At 40.2% G+C, this 19,246-nt stretch overlaps 1 protein-coding gene across 1 annotated transcript in view; it reads right to left on the bottom strand.

The window, feature by feature from the left end:
- The window catches only part of LOC139580439 (myomesin-2-like), a 38,355-nt gene extending 21,744 nt beyond the window's left edge, over positions 1–16,611 (bottom strand). The window contains exons 1-15 of the mRNA XM_071409110.1: positions 16,505–16,611; positions 14,593–14,704; positions 11,689–11,746; positions 10,960–11,114; positions 8,427–8,513; positions 7,069–7,157; positions 6,541–6,591; positions 5,717–5,881; positions 5,435–5,596; positions 4,355–4,496; positions 3,862–4,061; positions 3,705–3,758; positions 2,597–2,724; positions 2,111–2,294; positions 1,661–1,835 (exon numbers count right to left, since the gene is read on the bottom strand). Of these exons, the coding sequence (XP_071265211.1) occupies positions 1,661–1,835; positions 2,111–2,294; positions 2,597–2,724; positions 3,705–3,758; positions 3,862–4,061; positions 4,355–4,496; positions 5,435–5,596; positions 5,717–5,881; positions 6,541–6,591; positions 7,069–7,157; positions 8,427–8,513; positions 10,960–11,114; positions 11,689–11,746; positions 14,593–14,684 (1,742 nt within the window). The 5' untranslated portion in view covers positions 14,685–14,704; positions 16,505–16,611. The remainder of the gene's footprint in view (positions 1–1,660; positions 1,836–2,110; positions 2,295–2,596; positions 2,725–3,704; positions 3,759–3,861; positions 4,062–4,354; positions 4,497–5,434; positions 5,597–5,716; positions 5,882–6,540; positions 6,592–7,068; positions 7,158–8,426; positions 8,514–10,959; positions 11,115–11,688; positions 11,747–14,592; positions 14,705–16,504) is intronic.
- Positions 16,612–19,246: the final 2,635 nt, after the last annotated feature.

The following is a 19,246-nucleotide window of genomic DNA, read 5'->3' as shown; positions in this document are numbered from 1 at the left end:
GAAATCACACTTCAAATAATAAGTAGAGTGCCTTGCAAAAGTATTCATCCGCCTTGGCGTTTTTCCTATTCTGTTGCATTACAACCTGTAATTTGAATTGATTTTTATTTGTATTCCATGTAATGGACATACACAAAATAGTCCAAATTGGTGAAGTGAAATGAAAATAATTACTTGTTTCAAAAAATTCAAAAAAATTCAAAACTGAAAAGTGGTGCATGCATATGTATTCACCCCCTTTTCTGTGAAGCTCCTAAATAAGATCTGGTGCAACCAATTACCTTCAAAAGTCACATAATTAGTTAAATAAAGTCCACCTGTGTGCAATCTAAGTGTCACATGATCTAAGTATATATACACCTGTTCTGAAAGGCCCCAGAGTCTGCAACACCACCAAGCAAGCGGCACTATGAAGACTGAGGAGCTCTCCAAACAGGTCAGGGACAAAGTTGTGGAGTAGTACAATTCAGGGTTGGGTTATTAAAAAATATCCGAAACTTTGAACATCCCACAGAGCACCATTAAATCCACTATAAAAAAATGGAAAGAATATGGTACCACAACAAACCTGCCAAGAGAGGGTCGCCCACCAAAACTCATGGACCAGGCAAGGAGGGCATTAATCAGAGAGGCAACAAAGAGACCAAAGATAACCCTGAAGGAGCTGCAAAGCTCCACAGCGGAGATTGGAGTATCTGTCCATAGGACCACTTTAAGCCATACACTCCACAGAACTGGGCTTTACGGAAGACTGGACAGAAAAGAGCCATTGTGTTAAGAAAAAAATAAGCAAACACTTGGTGTTTGGTGTTCGCCAAAAGGCATGTGGGAGACTCCCCAAACATATGGAAGAAGGTACTCTGGTCAGATGAGACTAAAATTCAGCTTATTGGCCATCAAGGAAAACGCTATGTCTGGCGCAAACCCAACACCTCTCATCACCCCGAGACACCATCCCCACAGTGAAGCATGGTGGTGGCAGCATCATGCTGTGGGGATGTTTTTCATCGTCAGGGACTGGGAATTGAAGGAATGATGGATGGCGCTAAATGCAAGGAAATTCTTGAGGGAAACCTGTTTGTCTTCCAGAGATTTGAGACTGGGACGGAGGTTCACCTTTCAGCATGACAATGGCCCTAAGCATACTGCTAAAGCAACACTCGAGTGGTTTAAGGGGAAACATTTAAATGTCTTGGAATGGCCTAGTCAAAGCCCATACCTCAATCAAATTGAGAATCTGTGGTATGACTTAAAATTGCTGTACATCAGCGGAACACATCCAACTTGAAAGAGCTGGAGCAGTTTTGCCTTGAAGAATGGGCAAAAATCCCAGTGGCTAGATGTGCCAAGCTTATAGAGACATATCCCAAGAGACTTGCAGCTGTAATTGCTGCAAAAGGTGGCTCTACAAAGTATTGACTTTGGGGGGTAAATACTTATGCACGCTCAAGTTTTCAGTTTTTTTGTCTTATTCTTGTTTGTTTCACAATAAAAAATATTTTGAATCTTCAAAATATTTGGATCTTCAAAGTGGTAGGCATCAAATGATACAAACCCCCAAAAAGTCAATTTTAATTCCAGGTTGTAATACAACAAAATTGGAAAAATGCCAAGCAGGGTGAATACTTTAGCAAGCCACTGTACATGACAGAATACATACTTGTTGTTCTTGTGAGGTTTGTGGTTAGCTGAAGCCCAGTCCTTGGAGCCTTTTACACACACATCGATGTAGTAGCCAATAAGATTATTAGGCTCCTTGGGTTCAGCCCATTGGATAAGAAGAGATGTATCAGTCTCCCTTGTGGCAACCACCTGACCAGGAGCGGAGGGGACCCCTACAGTAGATTAATAAGGCATGGTTAATGTCTAAGGCAAAAGGTCAACTATCTATAACTTACTTTAAATGAAGGACAATTTTTTTTGTTGCTAAACCTGTAATATGGGCGCAAATGACTTTTTGAAACATTTTCCAGAGTAACTTTTTTCAAATTCTACCCTTGACTATTGCTATGCTTTGCAGGGAGTTTGATATTTAGAGAAAATACTTGAGAACAACCTTGCAGAGGACTTTAAGAGACAGCTATAAAGCCACTGAAGAGGACCTTCTTACCGCGCAGCTCTTGAGTCTGAATGGGCTCTGTGGGCTCAGATGCTTCACTGGTGCCGTACATGTTTGCAGCCAGCACGCGGAACAAGTACTGTTTTCCTTCAGCCAAATCGAACACGGCATAGCGAGGAGATCTCACGGGTACCTGAGTGTTCACCCTCTGCCACGCACCGCTCTCGGCCAAACACTGTGAGGGAAGAGCCCCAAAGACAACATTTACACTCTGTAACAACATCCACAGATACTGTCAAATGCAATGGAGAAGAAGACGTAACCCCAATTCATTCCGTTGACTTCAACCATTCATTCGATTTGAATCATGACCCTACTTGTAATTGCCCTTGATTATTCTATTGAAGTGGGATCCCGGAAAGATTTAATGTGTTTTAGAGGACACAAATCTAGTGATTCCATGTTGAAATGTGTCTCTATTCTGTTGCTGAAAAGTCTGGGTAAAAAAGAAAGGTGAGAGAGCAGAGAGAGACCAACCTTCTCAATATAGTACCACACTGGGGCCTGGCCCCGATAAGGAGCAGGTTTCCAGCTGAGGACAACATATGTTCGGTCGGTCTCTGAAGCGTGCAACTTGGAGGGGGTTCCTGGTACTTTCTTCCCATCTACGGACACAAGACATCACAAAGAATTCACAAACAGTTTTTTGCCCAAGTGGGAGCATTCCCCCGAGTTGTCTATACACATACAGTACCAGCCAGAAGTTTGGAAACACCTACTCATTCAAGGGTTTTTCTTTATTTTGACTATTTTCTACATTGTAGAATAATAGTGAAGACATCAAAACTATTAAATAACACATATGGTATCATGTAGTAACCATTGTTTCGGTTACTACATGATTCCATATGTGTTATTTCATGTATATACATTTTTTTTTTAAATTAAATTAAATTAAATATTAAAACATACAGTCTACTTGCAGTGAAGCCGCTCAACATCTACATCCCATTCAGTCATCTAACAGACTCCCATCCAGAGCGACCCACAGAAGCAGCCAGAGTCAACTCAAGGGCACGTCGTCAGATCTCCCATAAGGTTAAAAATGGGGACCAGAACCAGCGACCTATCAGCCACCGGCCCAAGATCCCCCCCACAGTACCCCCCCCCCCCCTCGAGAAAAATGTAATTAAATAATTCCATTATTGCTAAATATTGAGACAGAGAGCAGCTGATGAGTAGCCTAGCGGTTAAGAGCACTGGGTCAGTAACCAAAAGGTTACTGGTTTGAATCCCTGAGCTTACTGGGTAAAAAAAAACAGTCAATGTACCCTTGAGCAAGGCACTTAACCCTAATTGCTCCTGTAAGTCGCTCTGGATAAGAGTGTCTGCTAAATGACTAAAATGTAAAAGAGTAATGTGACAGTTGGTGTACAGATGTTAGGCATGGTACAATGTGAGGGCTAATAATATGGCAATATTGTAAAGGGGGAGTTGGACCTCCTTTCAGTGTCTGATGAGGTATACAGAAATAAGCATAGAAAAGTAATATCATGACTTCTTAGAAGAACATCAAAGATTTTTGCATCAAACTAGTTGATCGAGATTCAAGGATCCCCATACGTCATAGAAAACCATTTAGTACCTTCAACGTCATCGTGGTAAATTACAACGTCAAGTTTTCCACCCAACTTGATGGCTGTCAAAACAAAGATAAAAACATAAAAGTATATAAATTTAATTTGATTCTAGAGAATACATGAACTCACAAGGTAAAGTTTAAGATGTCATCACCACATTACCATGGAGTGTTTCAAATTCAGTGGGGTCCAGGGCGGTGATGGGGTCAGACATTCTGGAGGGCTTGCTGATGCCGTGTGAGTTTATTGCCCGCACACGGAAATAGTAGGAGTGGCCCTCGAACAGGCCAGGCACAGGGTATTTACAGATCTTAATGGGGGAGTCATTGCACTGCACCCAATTTTCAGTTCCAGTTTCACATCTGAAACAAAATGAGGAAAATTGGTTCATCTCCCCAAATCCATCTCTGAAGAGGACATTTTGGCTGATATAGCTACATTATCCTGTCACCAGCTATGAACAGTGGTGGAAGAGTATAGGTTGTAATTTTCAGATTTGTCTCCAATTTGGAGCCTAGATTTTATGTGATTATAAGAAGAAGAAAAATTAAAGTTTATAACGAGTTCCTGATGTTTTTCCTGATCAGATCATGGCATCTGTAAAAAGTAGCTGGAAATATTCACATTTGATTCCCATTTCAACACCTTCCGTTACCTATCTACAAAGTATCCGATGATGGGGCCTTCAGTGGTGGTGTTGGGAGGCTTCCAGGAAACGATGACATAATCTCTGTTGGCGTCATGGATCTTGATGTCCATAGGGGCACCTGGAGCTCCAGGCACTGGGAGAGGACCATCTGGCACAGGGACACAAAGCAAGTCACATCTTCATACTCTGTCAAAGTACATCATGCCATAGCCAAGTATTAAGGTCGTCACTAGTTACTATATCCACAAATGGCTAAACACTGCTTATTTCTACAGTTTCTTTTCTTTAAATCTGACCTAACCCTAACATTAACCATAAGCCTAACCCTAACCTTCAATTAAGACCAAAAAAACAAATTTCTTAATTCATGAATTTTTACAATATAGCCAATTTTGACTTTGTGGCTGTTGTAACTACTGACAACCCTGTATTTAGAGAGTTGGGCCAATGCGGTTTATGAATTGTGATGCATTTACATGACACTATAAAACATATATGGCAGCCATGTTAGCTACCCATTGACATTACATGGGGAATATTTAAACAATACTAACTGAATGTCTAGAACTAGAACAACATTCAAAGTTCAAAAATTCAAAATTCAAAAATTATATTCCAAAAGTTGGCTTCACTCTCTATTCTAAAAGTTGGCCTAACTGTAAATATATGGCTTTGAATCACACAATACCTGAAACTCCCTGTGAACAGAACCATCAAAGGACCAAATCAGCTTTTTTGAAAGATATCAGAATATTACTGACACTACAGTTTTTAAAGTAGCTGCATTGCTGGTACACACAGAGGGGGTATAGCTACAAACAGGGGCGCAACTTTGGTTTTAGATATATATTTTTTTCTATCCAGTTGGTTAAACACTCCAAACAGCCTACCCGACCGCTTGGAGGCGTCCGCATGGTCCTAAAGCAAACCATTGCCTAGTTTTGTATCACATTCCAATGATAAAACTGGGGGGGCCAAAAATGCAATTTCAGAATGTGGGAGTGACATGTCCCCCCCCCCCGTCCCCCCGTCCCCAGTGAAAGTTGCGCCCCTGGCTACATTTCTCAAAGTTAGTTGTTGTTTTACCTGCACAGGAAACAAATGCACTGTGGACAGCATCTCCCCCCTTTGTAACCATACGGAGTGAGTAGACACCCTCATCATCCTTGTTCAGGTGAGGCAGGGTCAGCTTGGTCTCGCCTCTAGCAGACTCTATCTTCACCCACTTGGAGTCTGACAGCCGATGATCTGACACAAAAAAAACAGCAACATTAAAAGTGAGGACCTGTCCGTAGCTGAAGTTACAAAACTGGCCTAGTAAATCGTCTGTTATTGAGAGCGTTATGATCGTAAGAGAAAATGTGATACCGTCTCTGAACCATTGAGCTTCAGGCTGCAGATTGGCTAGGTTAGGAGTAGCGGTCATTGTGGCGGCCAAGGTGACCGTGTCTCCCTCTGTTCCAAAGACCGAGCCAAAAGTCTCCAGGAAGGTGATGTTGATCTTGGTGTATTTGATCTCCGGCAACATGGGAACTGCAGAAGACAGTAAAGGAGGACATACTTACAGTATTATGACTCTATTTCAGTAACATCATTACAGAGCACCATGATCACAATTATATTCTGCAGCCATGCAATTACATACACTTTGATAGAGAGAGAGCGCTCTGAATTATTTTGAAGATATTGTGACAGTCTGACAAAAACGATCTATGTACCTCAGCATATTCATACCACTTAAATAGCACTCTCTGTCTCCTATTCTCTTTTTTAAAAAGACAAAAGTGCAACTGATGTTGTGATTAATATATACCAGAGGAGGCTGGTGGAAGGGGCTATAGGGTGACGGGCTCATTGTAAAGACTGGAATGGAATTAATGGAACGGTATCAAGCACATCAAACATTTGGAAATAAATCAAAAACAACATTCTTCTCATGCGTTAACAAAGCATGTTTGAATTGATATACCTCCTACAGTAGTTTATGTTTGTCTCTCACTATAGTACAAAACATTGTTGTGTTGAGTACATTGATTCATATGTAGGCTACATCTTTACAATTCAAGAAGAATGAGGCCCTATTCAAGCAATCCCCAGTGATTGGATTTGACTCAACGGTGCTCAGAATCTACTCAGAGGATAAATTAAGTATCAGAGAGAATACACAGGACAGTTGTGTTGGGTGGACTTACTTGTGTAAGGAAGCCATGCATAGGAAGATGAATGGCCTTCTTCTCTGATCCCTGCAGAACAGACATATTATATACACACAATCACTATACAACAATACACCATCATGTTGTATGATTATGGTATAAATCAAGTAATTACACATACTCTTTCCATTTAAAGGGGCAATCAGCAGTTGCTACAAACATTTTTGGACTTATAAGTTATATGACTTCTAACTGCCTCATGAGCTTAGTTTAACTGTCGTACCCCATCAGAACCCAAAATATAACCTTGTTTTACGCCAATGTTTCAAAACGTGGTTAAAACTATAATTGTGATATCATGGATGTTCAGTCCTTGCATCCATAGCTCTGTCTATGAATTTGAGATATTACATTTCTCCAGCCCCATCCCTCAACTTCTTAACGCAACAGTAGTGGGGAGTATGCTTTATTATTGTGTCCACTGCTGATTGGCCGTTTAAATAAGCCTTATATTAAAAACAATGCACTGACAAAACATGTATGTTTTTGCCTTGCCAGACTTACTCTTGACAATGACAGAGGCTTGAGTAGAGACCTGTCCATGAATGTTACCAGCCACAGCAGTGTACTGCGCAGTGTCATCAGTTTCACACCTATAGTGAATACCGGAAGAATACATATTGGAAACTGTACATGAACAAACATAAACATCTCAGCAATACTTAAGGCTTAGACTTTTATCTATTTATTTTTGTATGTGGATTTATTGACTAACCACCAAACATAATTTCATGAGTTGAATTTACAGGATGGTAAACTTTCAAAGGATGATAAATGATGTAGATTATGCAAATTGCTGTTGACTAAATTAATACTGTGAAATATCAAGACACAATCCTCATTTGAAATGTTGTTATGGCTCTATTAATGCACAATATTGCACAGCAAATAAATACAGAACATTTAAATACTTTTCTAGCGTCGTATCTTGACCTCGAGAACCACACACTCAAGATCATGGCACACATTATCAAACGTTTTGAACTCAGGACAGGAGAATAATTCTATGCAGGGGATGAAGAAAAAAACAAGTCCATGAATTCTTCAGGAGATATTCAACATGAGAGGCTTTTAAATATGAATGGCAAACATCTGAAGATTCAAGGGGCGAGAGAAGGCTGAGAATAGTGACAGATATCAGACCTTGACCCTGCACACACTATTTTAAAGCTGTCCACACTCACTTTCCCTCTCTGTCTCCAAACCACGGTTGTTCTCTTTGAGTGTGAAAGGGTTTGAAAACTGGGAGAATACAGAGTGGCATTTCTTTATTGAGACCTTTCATTTTGATTTGGAGAGGCAAAAAGTGCTTTGAGACTTGAGAGGGGATCTAGCCTTGGTGCCCCTGACACTCTGACAGCGAGGGGATGCAGGGCTCTTTAAGGAGCTCCAAGATCCAATGACACAGAGCTCAGCACTTCGCTATGAACAGCTGACGAGTCCTCAAGATGAGGGCGGCGCCCAGGAGGGCTTTTGACTAAATTGGAAAAGCTCCACCGCTACAGCTCCACCATTCACAAAAGTCCCTTTTGTGGGCACTCGTGTGTTAATTAAGTTAACATTAAACACTGGGATTGTCAGTGAAATGCAGGGAGGCCACAGTGAAAATCCCCAATGTTCCAGCAGCAAAGTCATGATATTGTATCAGATTTTTTAAATGGCTGCGATAAGCTACCGTGATGGGATAATGTTTTGTGGACAAATGGATCTAAATAATAAACAACTCAAATCAATGAGAACATATTCCTTCCCTCATTGTTTTACCACTGACGGTGTGCATCCATTGTGCCTCCTAATGTCTGAAACACATAGACTAGCTATAGCTAGTAAACCAAAGAAATCCTACCATGAGAATAACTTACTTGGCAATCTCCAGGTTATGAATTCCGACATTGTCCTGCACATTGTATTTAATTGATGACATGTCAATGCTGACACCATCTTTATACCTGGAGAGAAATCAAGTAGAAGTGGTTGATGGTGAATCTTTCAGTTGGATGTGGTAACACAAAAGTGACCACGTGTGCAGAACATTGTGATCAGACTGTGTATTACCAGAGAGGCTAGCTCACTGAATATGCTACTCTGGAAATTCCTTTGGTTTCTACTGAGTTAGGTACATCAGTTTTTAGTTTTTCTTGCATCTTATTTGTGGAACAATCTTCTTAAATGTGATGCTCTGGTGCCTCTAGGGTGATTCAGAATGCTGATTGAGGACCTTATTACTGATGAATGTGATGTTCTGGTGCCTCTAGGGTGATTCAGAATGCTGATTGAGGACCTTATTACTGATGAATGTGATGTTCTGGTGCCTCTAGGGTGATTCAGAATGCTGATTCAGGACCTTATTACTGATGAATGTGATGTTCTGGTGCCTCTAGGGTGATTCAGAATGCTGATTCAGGACCTTATTGCTGATGAATGTGATGTTCTGGTGCCTCTAGGGTGATTCAGAATGCTGATTCAGGACCTTATTGCTGATGAATGTGATGTTCTGGTGCCTCTAGGGTGATTCAGAATGCTGATTGAGGACCTTATTACTGATGAATGTGATGTTCTGGTGCCTCTAGGGTGATTCAGAATGCTGATTCAGGACCTTATTGCTGATGAATGTGATGTTCTGGTGCCTCTAGGGTGATTCAGAATGCTGATTCAGGACCTTATTGCTGATGAATGTGATGTTCTGGTGCCTCTAGGGTGATTCAGAATGCTGATTCAGGACCTTATTGCTGATGAATGTGATGTTCTGGTGCCTCTAGGGTGATTCAGAATGCTGATTGAGGACCTTATTACTGATGAATGTGATGTTCTGGTGCCTCTAGGGTGATTCAGAATGCTGATTCAGGACCTTATTACTGATGAATGTGATGTTCTGGTGCCTCTAGGGTGATTCAGAAGGTTGATTCAGGACCTTATTACTGATGAATGTGATGTTCTGGTGCCTCTAGGGTGATTCAGAAGGTTGATTCAGGACCTTATTGCTGATGAATGTGATGTTCTGGTGCCTCTGGGGTGATTCAGAAGGTTGACTGAGGACCTTATTGCTGATGAATGTGATGTTCTGGTGCCTCTAGGGTGATTCAGAATGCTGATTCAGGACCTTATTGCTGATGAATGTGATGTTCTGGTGCCTCTAAGGTGATTCAGAATGCTGATTCAGGACCTTATTACTGATGAATGTGATGTTCTGGTGCCTCTAGGGTGATTCAGAAGGTTGATTCAGGACCTTATTACTGATGAATGTGATGTTCTGGTGCCTCTAGGGTGATTCAGAAGGTTGATTCAGGACCTTATTGCTGATGAATGTGATGTTCTGGTGCCTCTAGGGTGATTCAGAAGGTTGATTCAGGACCTTATTGCTGATGAATGTGATGTTCTGGTGCCTCTAGGGTGATTCAGAAGGTTGATTCAGGACCTTATTACTGATGAATGTGATGTTCTGGTGCCTCTAGGGTGATTCAGAATGCTGATTCAGGACCTTATTACTGATAAATGTGTTTGTTTTTTATGACCATGTTCTACTTTCTGCTTGCATTTTGTATTTATATTTTGATGTGTGTATTTTCTGTAATTTGTGTAATTCATGGCTCATCTGTAAAAGAGACCTTGGTCTCATCATGACTCCCTGATCAAATAAAGGTTAAATAAATAAAGCTGGTAAATTGGGAGCATATTCAGTGTGCAGGCCTCTCTGTTATTTACAAGTTTACTTCTTTAGCCCAGCACCTACGTTTTTAAGGATGTTCGTAAGACCACAAACATTTCTATAAACTGTGTAATCAGTCTGTACCTTTGTCATAGCAGGTACCTATAGCAGGTACCTAAAGTGGTAGCAGGTACCTATAGCAGGTACCTAAAGGCACCTACATTTTCACCATGTTTATCAATGAGTCAAATCTCAGGAATGGAGAAAAAATAAACATTTCTACAGAGACAGTGACAAGTTTAACTATGCTGACATCTTAGCCTCAACTGAAATCAAACACCATCAATCATCTGTAAAACGTTGACCATTATTTCACTCCCATAGAGGGAATGAGAGAATAGCACCAGAGGAACAGTTCTCCCTTTGTGCTACACTCTTAGAAAAAAAAGTGCTGTCTAGAACCTAAAAGGGTTCTTTGGCTGTTCCCAGAAGGAGAACCCTTTGAAGAACCCTTTTTGGTTCCAGGTAGAATCCTTTTGGTTCCATTTAGAACCCTTTCCACAGAGGGTTTTACATGGAACACAAAATAGATCTACCTGGAACCGAAAAGGGTTCTACCTAGAACCAAAAGAGGTTCTCCTATGGGGACAGCTGTAGAACCCTTTTGGAACCTTTTTTTTTTCTAAGAGTGTAGACCAATACAATAACATTTGATACCCATAGATAAACCACTTAGACTAAATCCTTACCATTTCACAAGTGGGGTAGGGTAACCCTCGACCGTACAGTATAGTTTCACAGGAGTGTGCTCCCAAACGGTATGGGATCGGAGTGTGGTCAGGAATTGAGGACCCCTGATCATAGACTCCTCACGAACGTACTTCTCAACCATCTTCTTCCGCACCTGAAGACAATATGGACATGTGACATTTTTACAGTATATGAAACCTCATTAAGTTTTCGTCAATATCCTTTTCAATATACTGAGCCAAGCCGAGCTGAGGCGACCTGTACTGCGCTGGCCTGGTTATGCATCCAACATACAGATGTAGGATCTTAATCTGAGCCAGTTTGCTACAACAGGAAAATAATCCTGCAGCAAAAGGACATTTTAATTATTACGTGGATTATAATTAATGGATTAAAAAAATCATAAGGGGAAATCAAGTCAGCAAATTGAAATTACAAACTTCAGAAGTCTTTTTAAACCTAAAATACACTACAAGTTTTACATTTCCTGAAAATTCTGCTGCAACAGGGTGATCAAATTAAGATCCTACACCTGTAGTTGCTCGAACCGTGCTAGAGAGGATTATGTGAATAGAAAATATCGGAGCCTGTACAGTACGGTTTGGCTCAATACGGTGAAAAAATAACAAGTCTTTTGCAGATCTGATACTAAATATTTCCGCTCGTCTTTTTCAAAATACATTTATAATTATGGTGACATCTCCCAACAAGACAGATAAGGACCTTACCACTCCCTGGATTCTTGTTTCTTGTTTGTGATGATAATCGTCCTCCACAACCTCAGAGCTATATAAACAAAACAGACATAGTCAAAGCATAATTTACAAAAGGTAAAAGCAATTCCAAGTTCACTATTTGTTGGGCGTTCACGAAGTCAACATAAACAAGTGTAAGCAGCTAATTATGTTCAAGCAAACAAGCATTTAGGACCAAATCTACATTAAGTAAGGCTCACCGCAGTGAAAAGCCTCTAAGCACCACAAAAACATCTATGTTAAGTCTAACCATAACAACCATAACAACTAAAGGATGTGCCATACATACAGTAAGCATCTTCGCTACATTTTAATAATCAGCTCATTGCTGAGTAAATATTGTTGTAAAGCTAAAAAGCACTTCATTTGCATCAAAAGCCCTCACTCTAATAAAATCTAATCACATATTTAGCAGATGTTATTGCGGGTTTTGCAAAATAGCTTCATGTTGACAGTATTCTGATTACATTTCTGTCAGATTATCTAGTGTACTATTTCTTGGGGATGAATCATCAGTCTGTGCATACCTGACAAAATAATCATACAAGTGTCCACAGGTAATATAGACGATCAGAGATTAAATAGATGAAACAGGGTACGATCCATAGACTGTATGGTACAGATGTAGGATGTGAATTTGAGCCAATTTGATTCGGCAGGAAAATAATCCTGCAGCAACAGGAACATTTTAATTATTATGTGGATTATAATTAATGGACATTTTTGTATAGGTTGATACATTTTTCGTAAATCAAGTCTGAGACATTACATGACCAAAAGTATGTGGACACCTACTTGTCAAACATGTCATTCCAAAATCATGGGCCTTCCCCAAACAGTTGCCTCAAAGTTGGAAGCACAGAATCGTCTAGAATGTTGCCACTATGCATTGGGGCAGGTAGCATTCTCCTGGCTTCTGCCAAACCAAGATTCGTCTGTTGGATTGCCAGAGGGTGATGCGTGATTCATCACTCCAGAGAACGCGTTTCCACTGCTACAGAGTCCAATGGTGGCAAGCTATACACCACTCCAGCCAACGCTTGGCATTGCTCATGGTGATCTTAGGCTTGCGTGCAGCTGCTCGGCCATGGAAACCCATTTCATGAAGCTACAGATGAACAGGTCTTGTGCTGACGTTGCTTCCAGAGGCAGTTTGGAACTCGGTAGTGAGTGTTGCAACCGAGGACAGATGATTGTTACGCGCTACGCTCTTCAGCACTAGGTCAGCACAGTCCCGTTTTGTGAGCTTGTGTGGCCTACCACTTCGCAGCTGAGCTGTGGTGCCACGTTGAAAGTCACTGAGCTCTTCAGTATGGGCCATTCTACAACCAATGTTTGTTTATGGAGATTGCATGGCTGTGTGCTCGATTATATACACCTGTCAGCAACAGGTGCACCCAAAATAGCCAAATCCACTATACGTTTGTATTTATACTGTATTTCAAAGAGGAAATTACAAACTTCAGAAGCCTTTTCAAACCTCAACTACACTGCAAGTTTTAAATGTTTTGCATTGGAGGAAAGTTCTCCTGCAACAGGGTGATCAAATTAAGACTCTACATATGTACAAACTAATGTGAGTGTCCTGTCTCTAGTACTGACATAGATTTTTTTACATTTTGTCATTAAGCAGACCCTCTTATTGCGAGCAATTTACAGCAGTGAGTGCATATATTTTCTTACTTACTTACTGACTTTATTGTCCCCGTGGGGAAATTTTGTTGCAGTGTCATGTACACGTTTAAAGTGGCGTTTAAATACAAAACAAAATTGACAATACAGCTTTCATAACAGTAACATACCAATAAAACATAAAAAAATTTAAAGACTAGCCTGCTGGCTTTACTGAGTCGTTAGGAACATTAGCCCGAGCTATTTAGGAGGGATATCACACCTGGCACAAATGATTGTCTAGTTGTGTTTTTCCTACTGAGGGGTGCCCTGTATCTGCGCCCAGAGGGGAGTAGTTCAACGTCTGGGTACAGGGGGTGGCTTGGGTCTAAAATTATTTTGTGAGCCTTGGGGTACCAGCCTTACTGGTACCCGAAGGGAATCAAACCCACAACCCTGGCGTTGCAAGGACCATGGTCTACTAACTGAGCCACTGTTGATCAATACACAATGCACAAATAAACACACCCCTCGTTGAAGGCAAATAAGTTAAAGGTGTATTACAGAGAAAACCGTTCATTGTACATTGGCAGCTGCATTAGCAGCAGCTAATGGGTATCCATAATAAATACAAATACAAATTGCAAGACAGTGTAGCATGTGTCTCCAGTTTACAGAAGAGAATGTGATCCAGTGATGTAATAGCAGTAGGATGGTTGCATAGTTACATGAGATTAGGCAATTAGCAGGGAACCAACCTGTTAGTGAGTTACAAGTGCTCTCTCCAGGTGTAAACTTACCCACTGTTAAAAGCCCAGCTGAATACACTAACTGCCATTTGAAACTGTACACCCAGGGCCAGATATACTTTATGTATTTACACCAGTGCTTTATCCTCAGAGGGGAATAAAGACCGAAACAAATAGTACAGGAAAAACAGTTAACTGTCTTAATTTACATTGAATCTAAATATGCTAAATAAGCTCTACAATTTAAATGCATTATTCACTCTGGTAAATAGCAGGTGCAAATTATACTCCTGTGCAAAAAATGTGTAAATCTGGCCACCAGTTTCCAAACCACATGGGCTACATTTACACAGGCAGTTTAATTCTGATCTTTTTTTCACTAATTGTCTTTTGACCAATCACATCAGATCTTTTCACATCAGATCTTTTTCAGAGCAGATCTGATTGGTCAAAATTGAGTTGCCTGTGTAAACGTTTCAAATGAAGCATAGGATTCCTATGGGCCCATCTTCCTTACCTTGTATACTGCTTTGCTACAACCTTAGACTGTGCACTGTGGTAGTCGTGGCTGATGTGCACGTGCTTGTGTCTGGCAACTGTTGCAGCCATAGTTGATCACTTTTAATGACCTGTGATTGAAAGGACGAACACACATACTGTATTATATTAGCTAATAGTAATATAATGGCTACCCATAGACATATAGTAGTTGTATGACAGAAACAAACCATGTGAATGTAGTTTTACAATGCAATGCAACGGATCCATAGCTCCTCTGGCTTTTTGATCCACTGATGCATTTCAAGGCACAATATGCAGTACAATATGCAGTACAGTATGTCCTTAGGTATTAGCACAATGAGACAGATATTCACTAATTTGTTCCCATTGGAAACAACAGGCTGTGGTCTATCTTGGTTTAGTTGTAAAAATCTTTGGTATTAGTGCCTGTGAGGTTAGACACTGGGGGTCAAATTCCATCAAACCTGCAGTGCAAGGGGAAAAATTGTGCCTGTTCTGATGTAATGGAACAGTCTGAGTTATGGGTAGGAGAGATAACACCTGTTCTGATGTAATGGAACAGTCTGAGTTATGGGTAGAAGAGATGACCCCTGTTCTGATGTAATGGAACAGTCTGAGTTATGGATAGAAGAGATGGCCCCTGTTGTGATGTAATGGAACAGTCTGCATTATGGGTAGAAGAGATGTCCCCTGTTCTGATGTAATGGAACAGTCTGAGTTATGGGTAGAAGAGATGGCCAACTGAAAAGTAAATTCATTGGGGGTTTAAAATTAGAGGGTGGGTGTGTGGGGGGGGGGGGGGGCTTAGAGCTAGTTAACGGCAAATAAAGGTTCCATGAATGTTCAGTTATTCCAGTTATTCATACAATACCGCAATCTGAACGTCCTTAAGACACTTATAACATATGAAGGGGTTCAATGTATATTTCACAAATGATATGGTGATAAATAAAAACATACAAACCCATGAAGCCTATTGCTGTAGCAGATTGAATATTAACAGACACAAGAACAATCTGAGCACTTGCAAGTTGTTTAAGTGGCAGGACATAAACTTATGCCTCGATCACACCGACAGTGTCATTGCATTTTGGTACCCCAGAAGTACATTCATTTCCAATGGGATGCTGCGTTTGCCTTGCAGCATTACGCTGCAGAGGCAGTTGCAGTGCGTTCTGTGTGGTGCATACATTGGATGTATCTAACGTATGCGTCAAACTGTATGCGTAGATGGCTTGACAGAAAGCAGAATGGTAGCAGGTAGCAGAAGCAGAATGTTGAACGTTAGTTTTGAATAAGTTCTTTGAATATGGACATAGTTGTAATATTCTATAGGCCTATGGCAGCCTTAAATTCCCACAGTCCTACACAGTTGCATAATGCATCTCAACAATTGGAATAGGTTTACAATCAAATAACAGGAATTAGCTTTTTGACTTTTCTATCCTATTCCCTATATTCATGTATCTGCCAGGTTGAGCTAATTTATAGAATACTTCTCAAGTATAAAGCAAAAGTGCTTAACATCAGACATTCAAGCACCAGATATATCAACCCCTTGACACTTGAACTCCTGAGCCACATTTCTCTGCATATAGCAGACATATAGTCAGCTCTTTTTTATAGAATGAATTTTAAAAGTCCATATAAACTGATTTATTAGCATGCCATCAGAGCAACATTATGAGATCAATAATATAAGTCCCCAAAAATATTAAAATGAATATTGCTAGATAATATCCTTTTATGTCACGTCAGGGTCTAGGCAGTAGGCACTAATTAGGTAATTGGACTAATACATCTCCACATTCTGATATAACCAAGTCCCAAGCGCACATTTATCAAATCAGCACCTGTCAGAAAAATGAAGGAATCTGTAAGGGAAGGCGATAATAGGCCTGACTTACCCCAAGAGATTACACGAGTTGAAAGCAGAGGTGGGTCAGCCGTAACAGGCTTGGAAGTCACTCGCTGATGAAAACAAAAAATGACCCACAGAGTGCAGCAACTCTCAGCATCCCATTTATGGATAGGCATATGACTATATATAGCTTTTACATCAACCCTCAACATCATTTCTTACTTGCAGTAGGCTAGGCTACATATCATGCAGTGTCGGTGCTTCTTTGCTCACTGTATAGGTTATTAAACATTTATTCCAGTTTGCAATATTTACAAAATTTGGCCTGAGCACAATGTGTCCAGTTTACTTCATTTAAATAATGTCATACTTCTTTCAACTCTAGCCTCTATTTAAGCAAGAATGCATTTTACGCTACAATTTTAAGAATTTCAAATCATTTTAGTATTTGTTATTTATTTTAGCGTTAGGCTATCTTAATGCATTATTGCTTTGCTCTATGCTCAACTGAAGGAACCAAGACGGAATCTTAAGACAACCCCTGAAACCTGAACTGTAGCCAGCACTATTTTTAACGGGAGAATGGGTTAGGAGTCAACAGTGTATATTCCTAGGCTAGGCTATTCCTGCCAATAGCCCCAGAGCAGAGGCAATGTCACACAGCTTGTTAGCTTTATGCAAACATTATTAATCTATTAGTTAGCTTAAATGAAAACAATAACGGCTTATTCATAGCCTTCTATCAGAAATAACATTGTAAAAAATGTGTGCAACGCCTGCCCATTTGTTATAGAAATATTAAAGAGATACATGCAATTGCAATAAACATTCAAACGTTTTTGTTTGTTGTTTTTAATTCAACTGTGTGGCCCAGTGTAATGTCATGATAGAAGTCTGTGTTTAATATTCATGGCGAGTATGCGCGCCTGTGGGGTATATATGGTTCATGGCTAGATGGATTACAGTTTATTTCAAATTGACGTCTAAGGTTTACTTGTTTTGCATTTTAGCTAACCCTAACATTTTTCCTAGCCTTAACCTAATTATCCTAACCTGCTGCGTAAATTCTCCTAAACAGCTACGAAAAGTAAAGTCTGGTGAACTACCATACAGGCTGCCTGCTACAAAAATACGTGTAACGCCCCACCAAGCAGACTGTCAACCAAGTTCAGGTTGTCATGCTGCGTCACAGAGTTGCTAAACTAATCGTCACGCAAATCCCTTCTCAAAGTCAGGTTATGAGTCGAAAAACTTTCCTATTTTCCTATAAAGTACATAACCTCACGTTTCCAAAGCTATGCGGCATTACATAGAACACATTAATTATCTCACATCTCGGAAAAGATTTGTAATGTTGTATTTCTTGTTCACGAAATGCGTGCTAATGTTGGGTTTTTGAGTTTGCGCCAATTGACTCCATTAACTCCTTGAAGGGGTGTTCTTGTCCCAGCATGCACCGCGCGGCCCATTGACGACGCATGTGAAACGTACACAATGAACCCTCTAATACATTTCTAATGGAGTTGCCCATCTTCTCAAAAGTATTGTAACGACCCTGGGGTTATAAACGTGGATATCAACTCTGCCGCTTGAGCAGGCTTTTTTGGGGCACAGTCGATAGCGCGCTGGATTTCGGACTAGAAGGTTGAGGGTTCGAGACCTGCTCCTTGCTGTTTCATTACATTGGTGTCAGGTGTCAGAAGCTGCTTGCTACATTGCATTTCTCATATGATCTTGCGTGACTCAATTTTCTACACGAGACTGTGCTCGGGACACTCTTTACACGACACTTCGATAGGAAGTGATTTTTGTAGCATTGGAAGGATAGCATTTTCGCTAACCCTAAACCTTTTCCTAAATTTAACGCCAGTCTCCTAAACTTCTACATTCATTATCATAACTTTCCTCATAAATTCTCCTAACCTGCTACGAAAAAGTAATTTCGGTATCGAAGTGTCGTAAAAAGAGTGTTTCTCCTGACAGGAGACCGTAAGACCAGTTGTCATTATTGAGTTAAAGTAGATTCCTTAATAGAAAATGACTCGAGTAAAAGTGAAAGTCAACCAGTAAAACACTACCTGAGTAAAAGTCTAAAACTATTTGGTTTTAAATATACTTAAGTATCAAAAGTAAATGTATAAATAATTGAAAAATCCTTATATTAAGCAAACCAGACAGCACAATTCTCGTTGTTTTATTGATGGGTGGACAGGGGCACACTCCAACACAGAGACATAATTTACAAACAAAGCATTTGTTTGTAAATTAGGGATGACCAGGGATGTTCTCCTAATAAGTGCCTGAATTGGACAATTTTCCTGTCCTGTTAAATACTTTTGGGTGTCAGGGAAACTGTATGGAGTAAAAAGTACATAATTTTCTTTAGGAATGTAATGAAGTAAAAGTTGTCCAAAATATAAATAGTAAAGTACAGATACCCCAAAAAACTACTTAAGTAGTACTTTAAAGTATTTTTACTTAAGTACTTTACATCATTGCGTGAGACTCAGCTCTGTTACAGGAAAATAATTTCACACTTTCATTATTGTAGGCTACTACCAGAGACAGTAGAGAAAGCGAGACATCCACAAATTTTTTTCAGTTCAGAGCGTGGCTATTCTGGTCTACTTATTGCCCCTGCCACCTTGAAGGGCTGCCCAATATCTCACTGGCAATTTTTTCTGGTCGGGTGGGGTGGGGAGAGCTGGGAAAGGACAATAAATAGACCAAAACCATTGGTCTTACACGGTAAAGCAAGCTCACGTGAGAGAGGGAACGCCTACTTACA

This window comes from Salvelinus alpinus, chromosome 7 (genome assembly GCF_045679555.1).
Source record: "Salvelinus alpinus chromosome 7, SLU_Salpinus.1, whole genome shotgun sequence".
NCBI classification, from domain to species: domain Eukaryota; kingdom Metazoa; phylum Chordata; class Actinopteri; order Salmoniformes; family Salmonidae; genus Salvelinus; species Salvelinus alpinus.
Note: the sequence above shows the minus strand (reverse complement) of the source record. Positions and strands in the feature narration are given on the sequence as shown.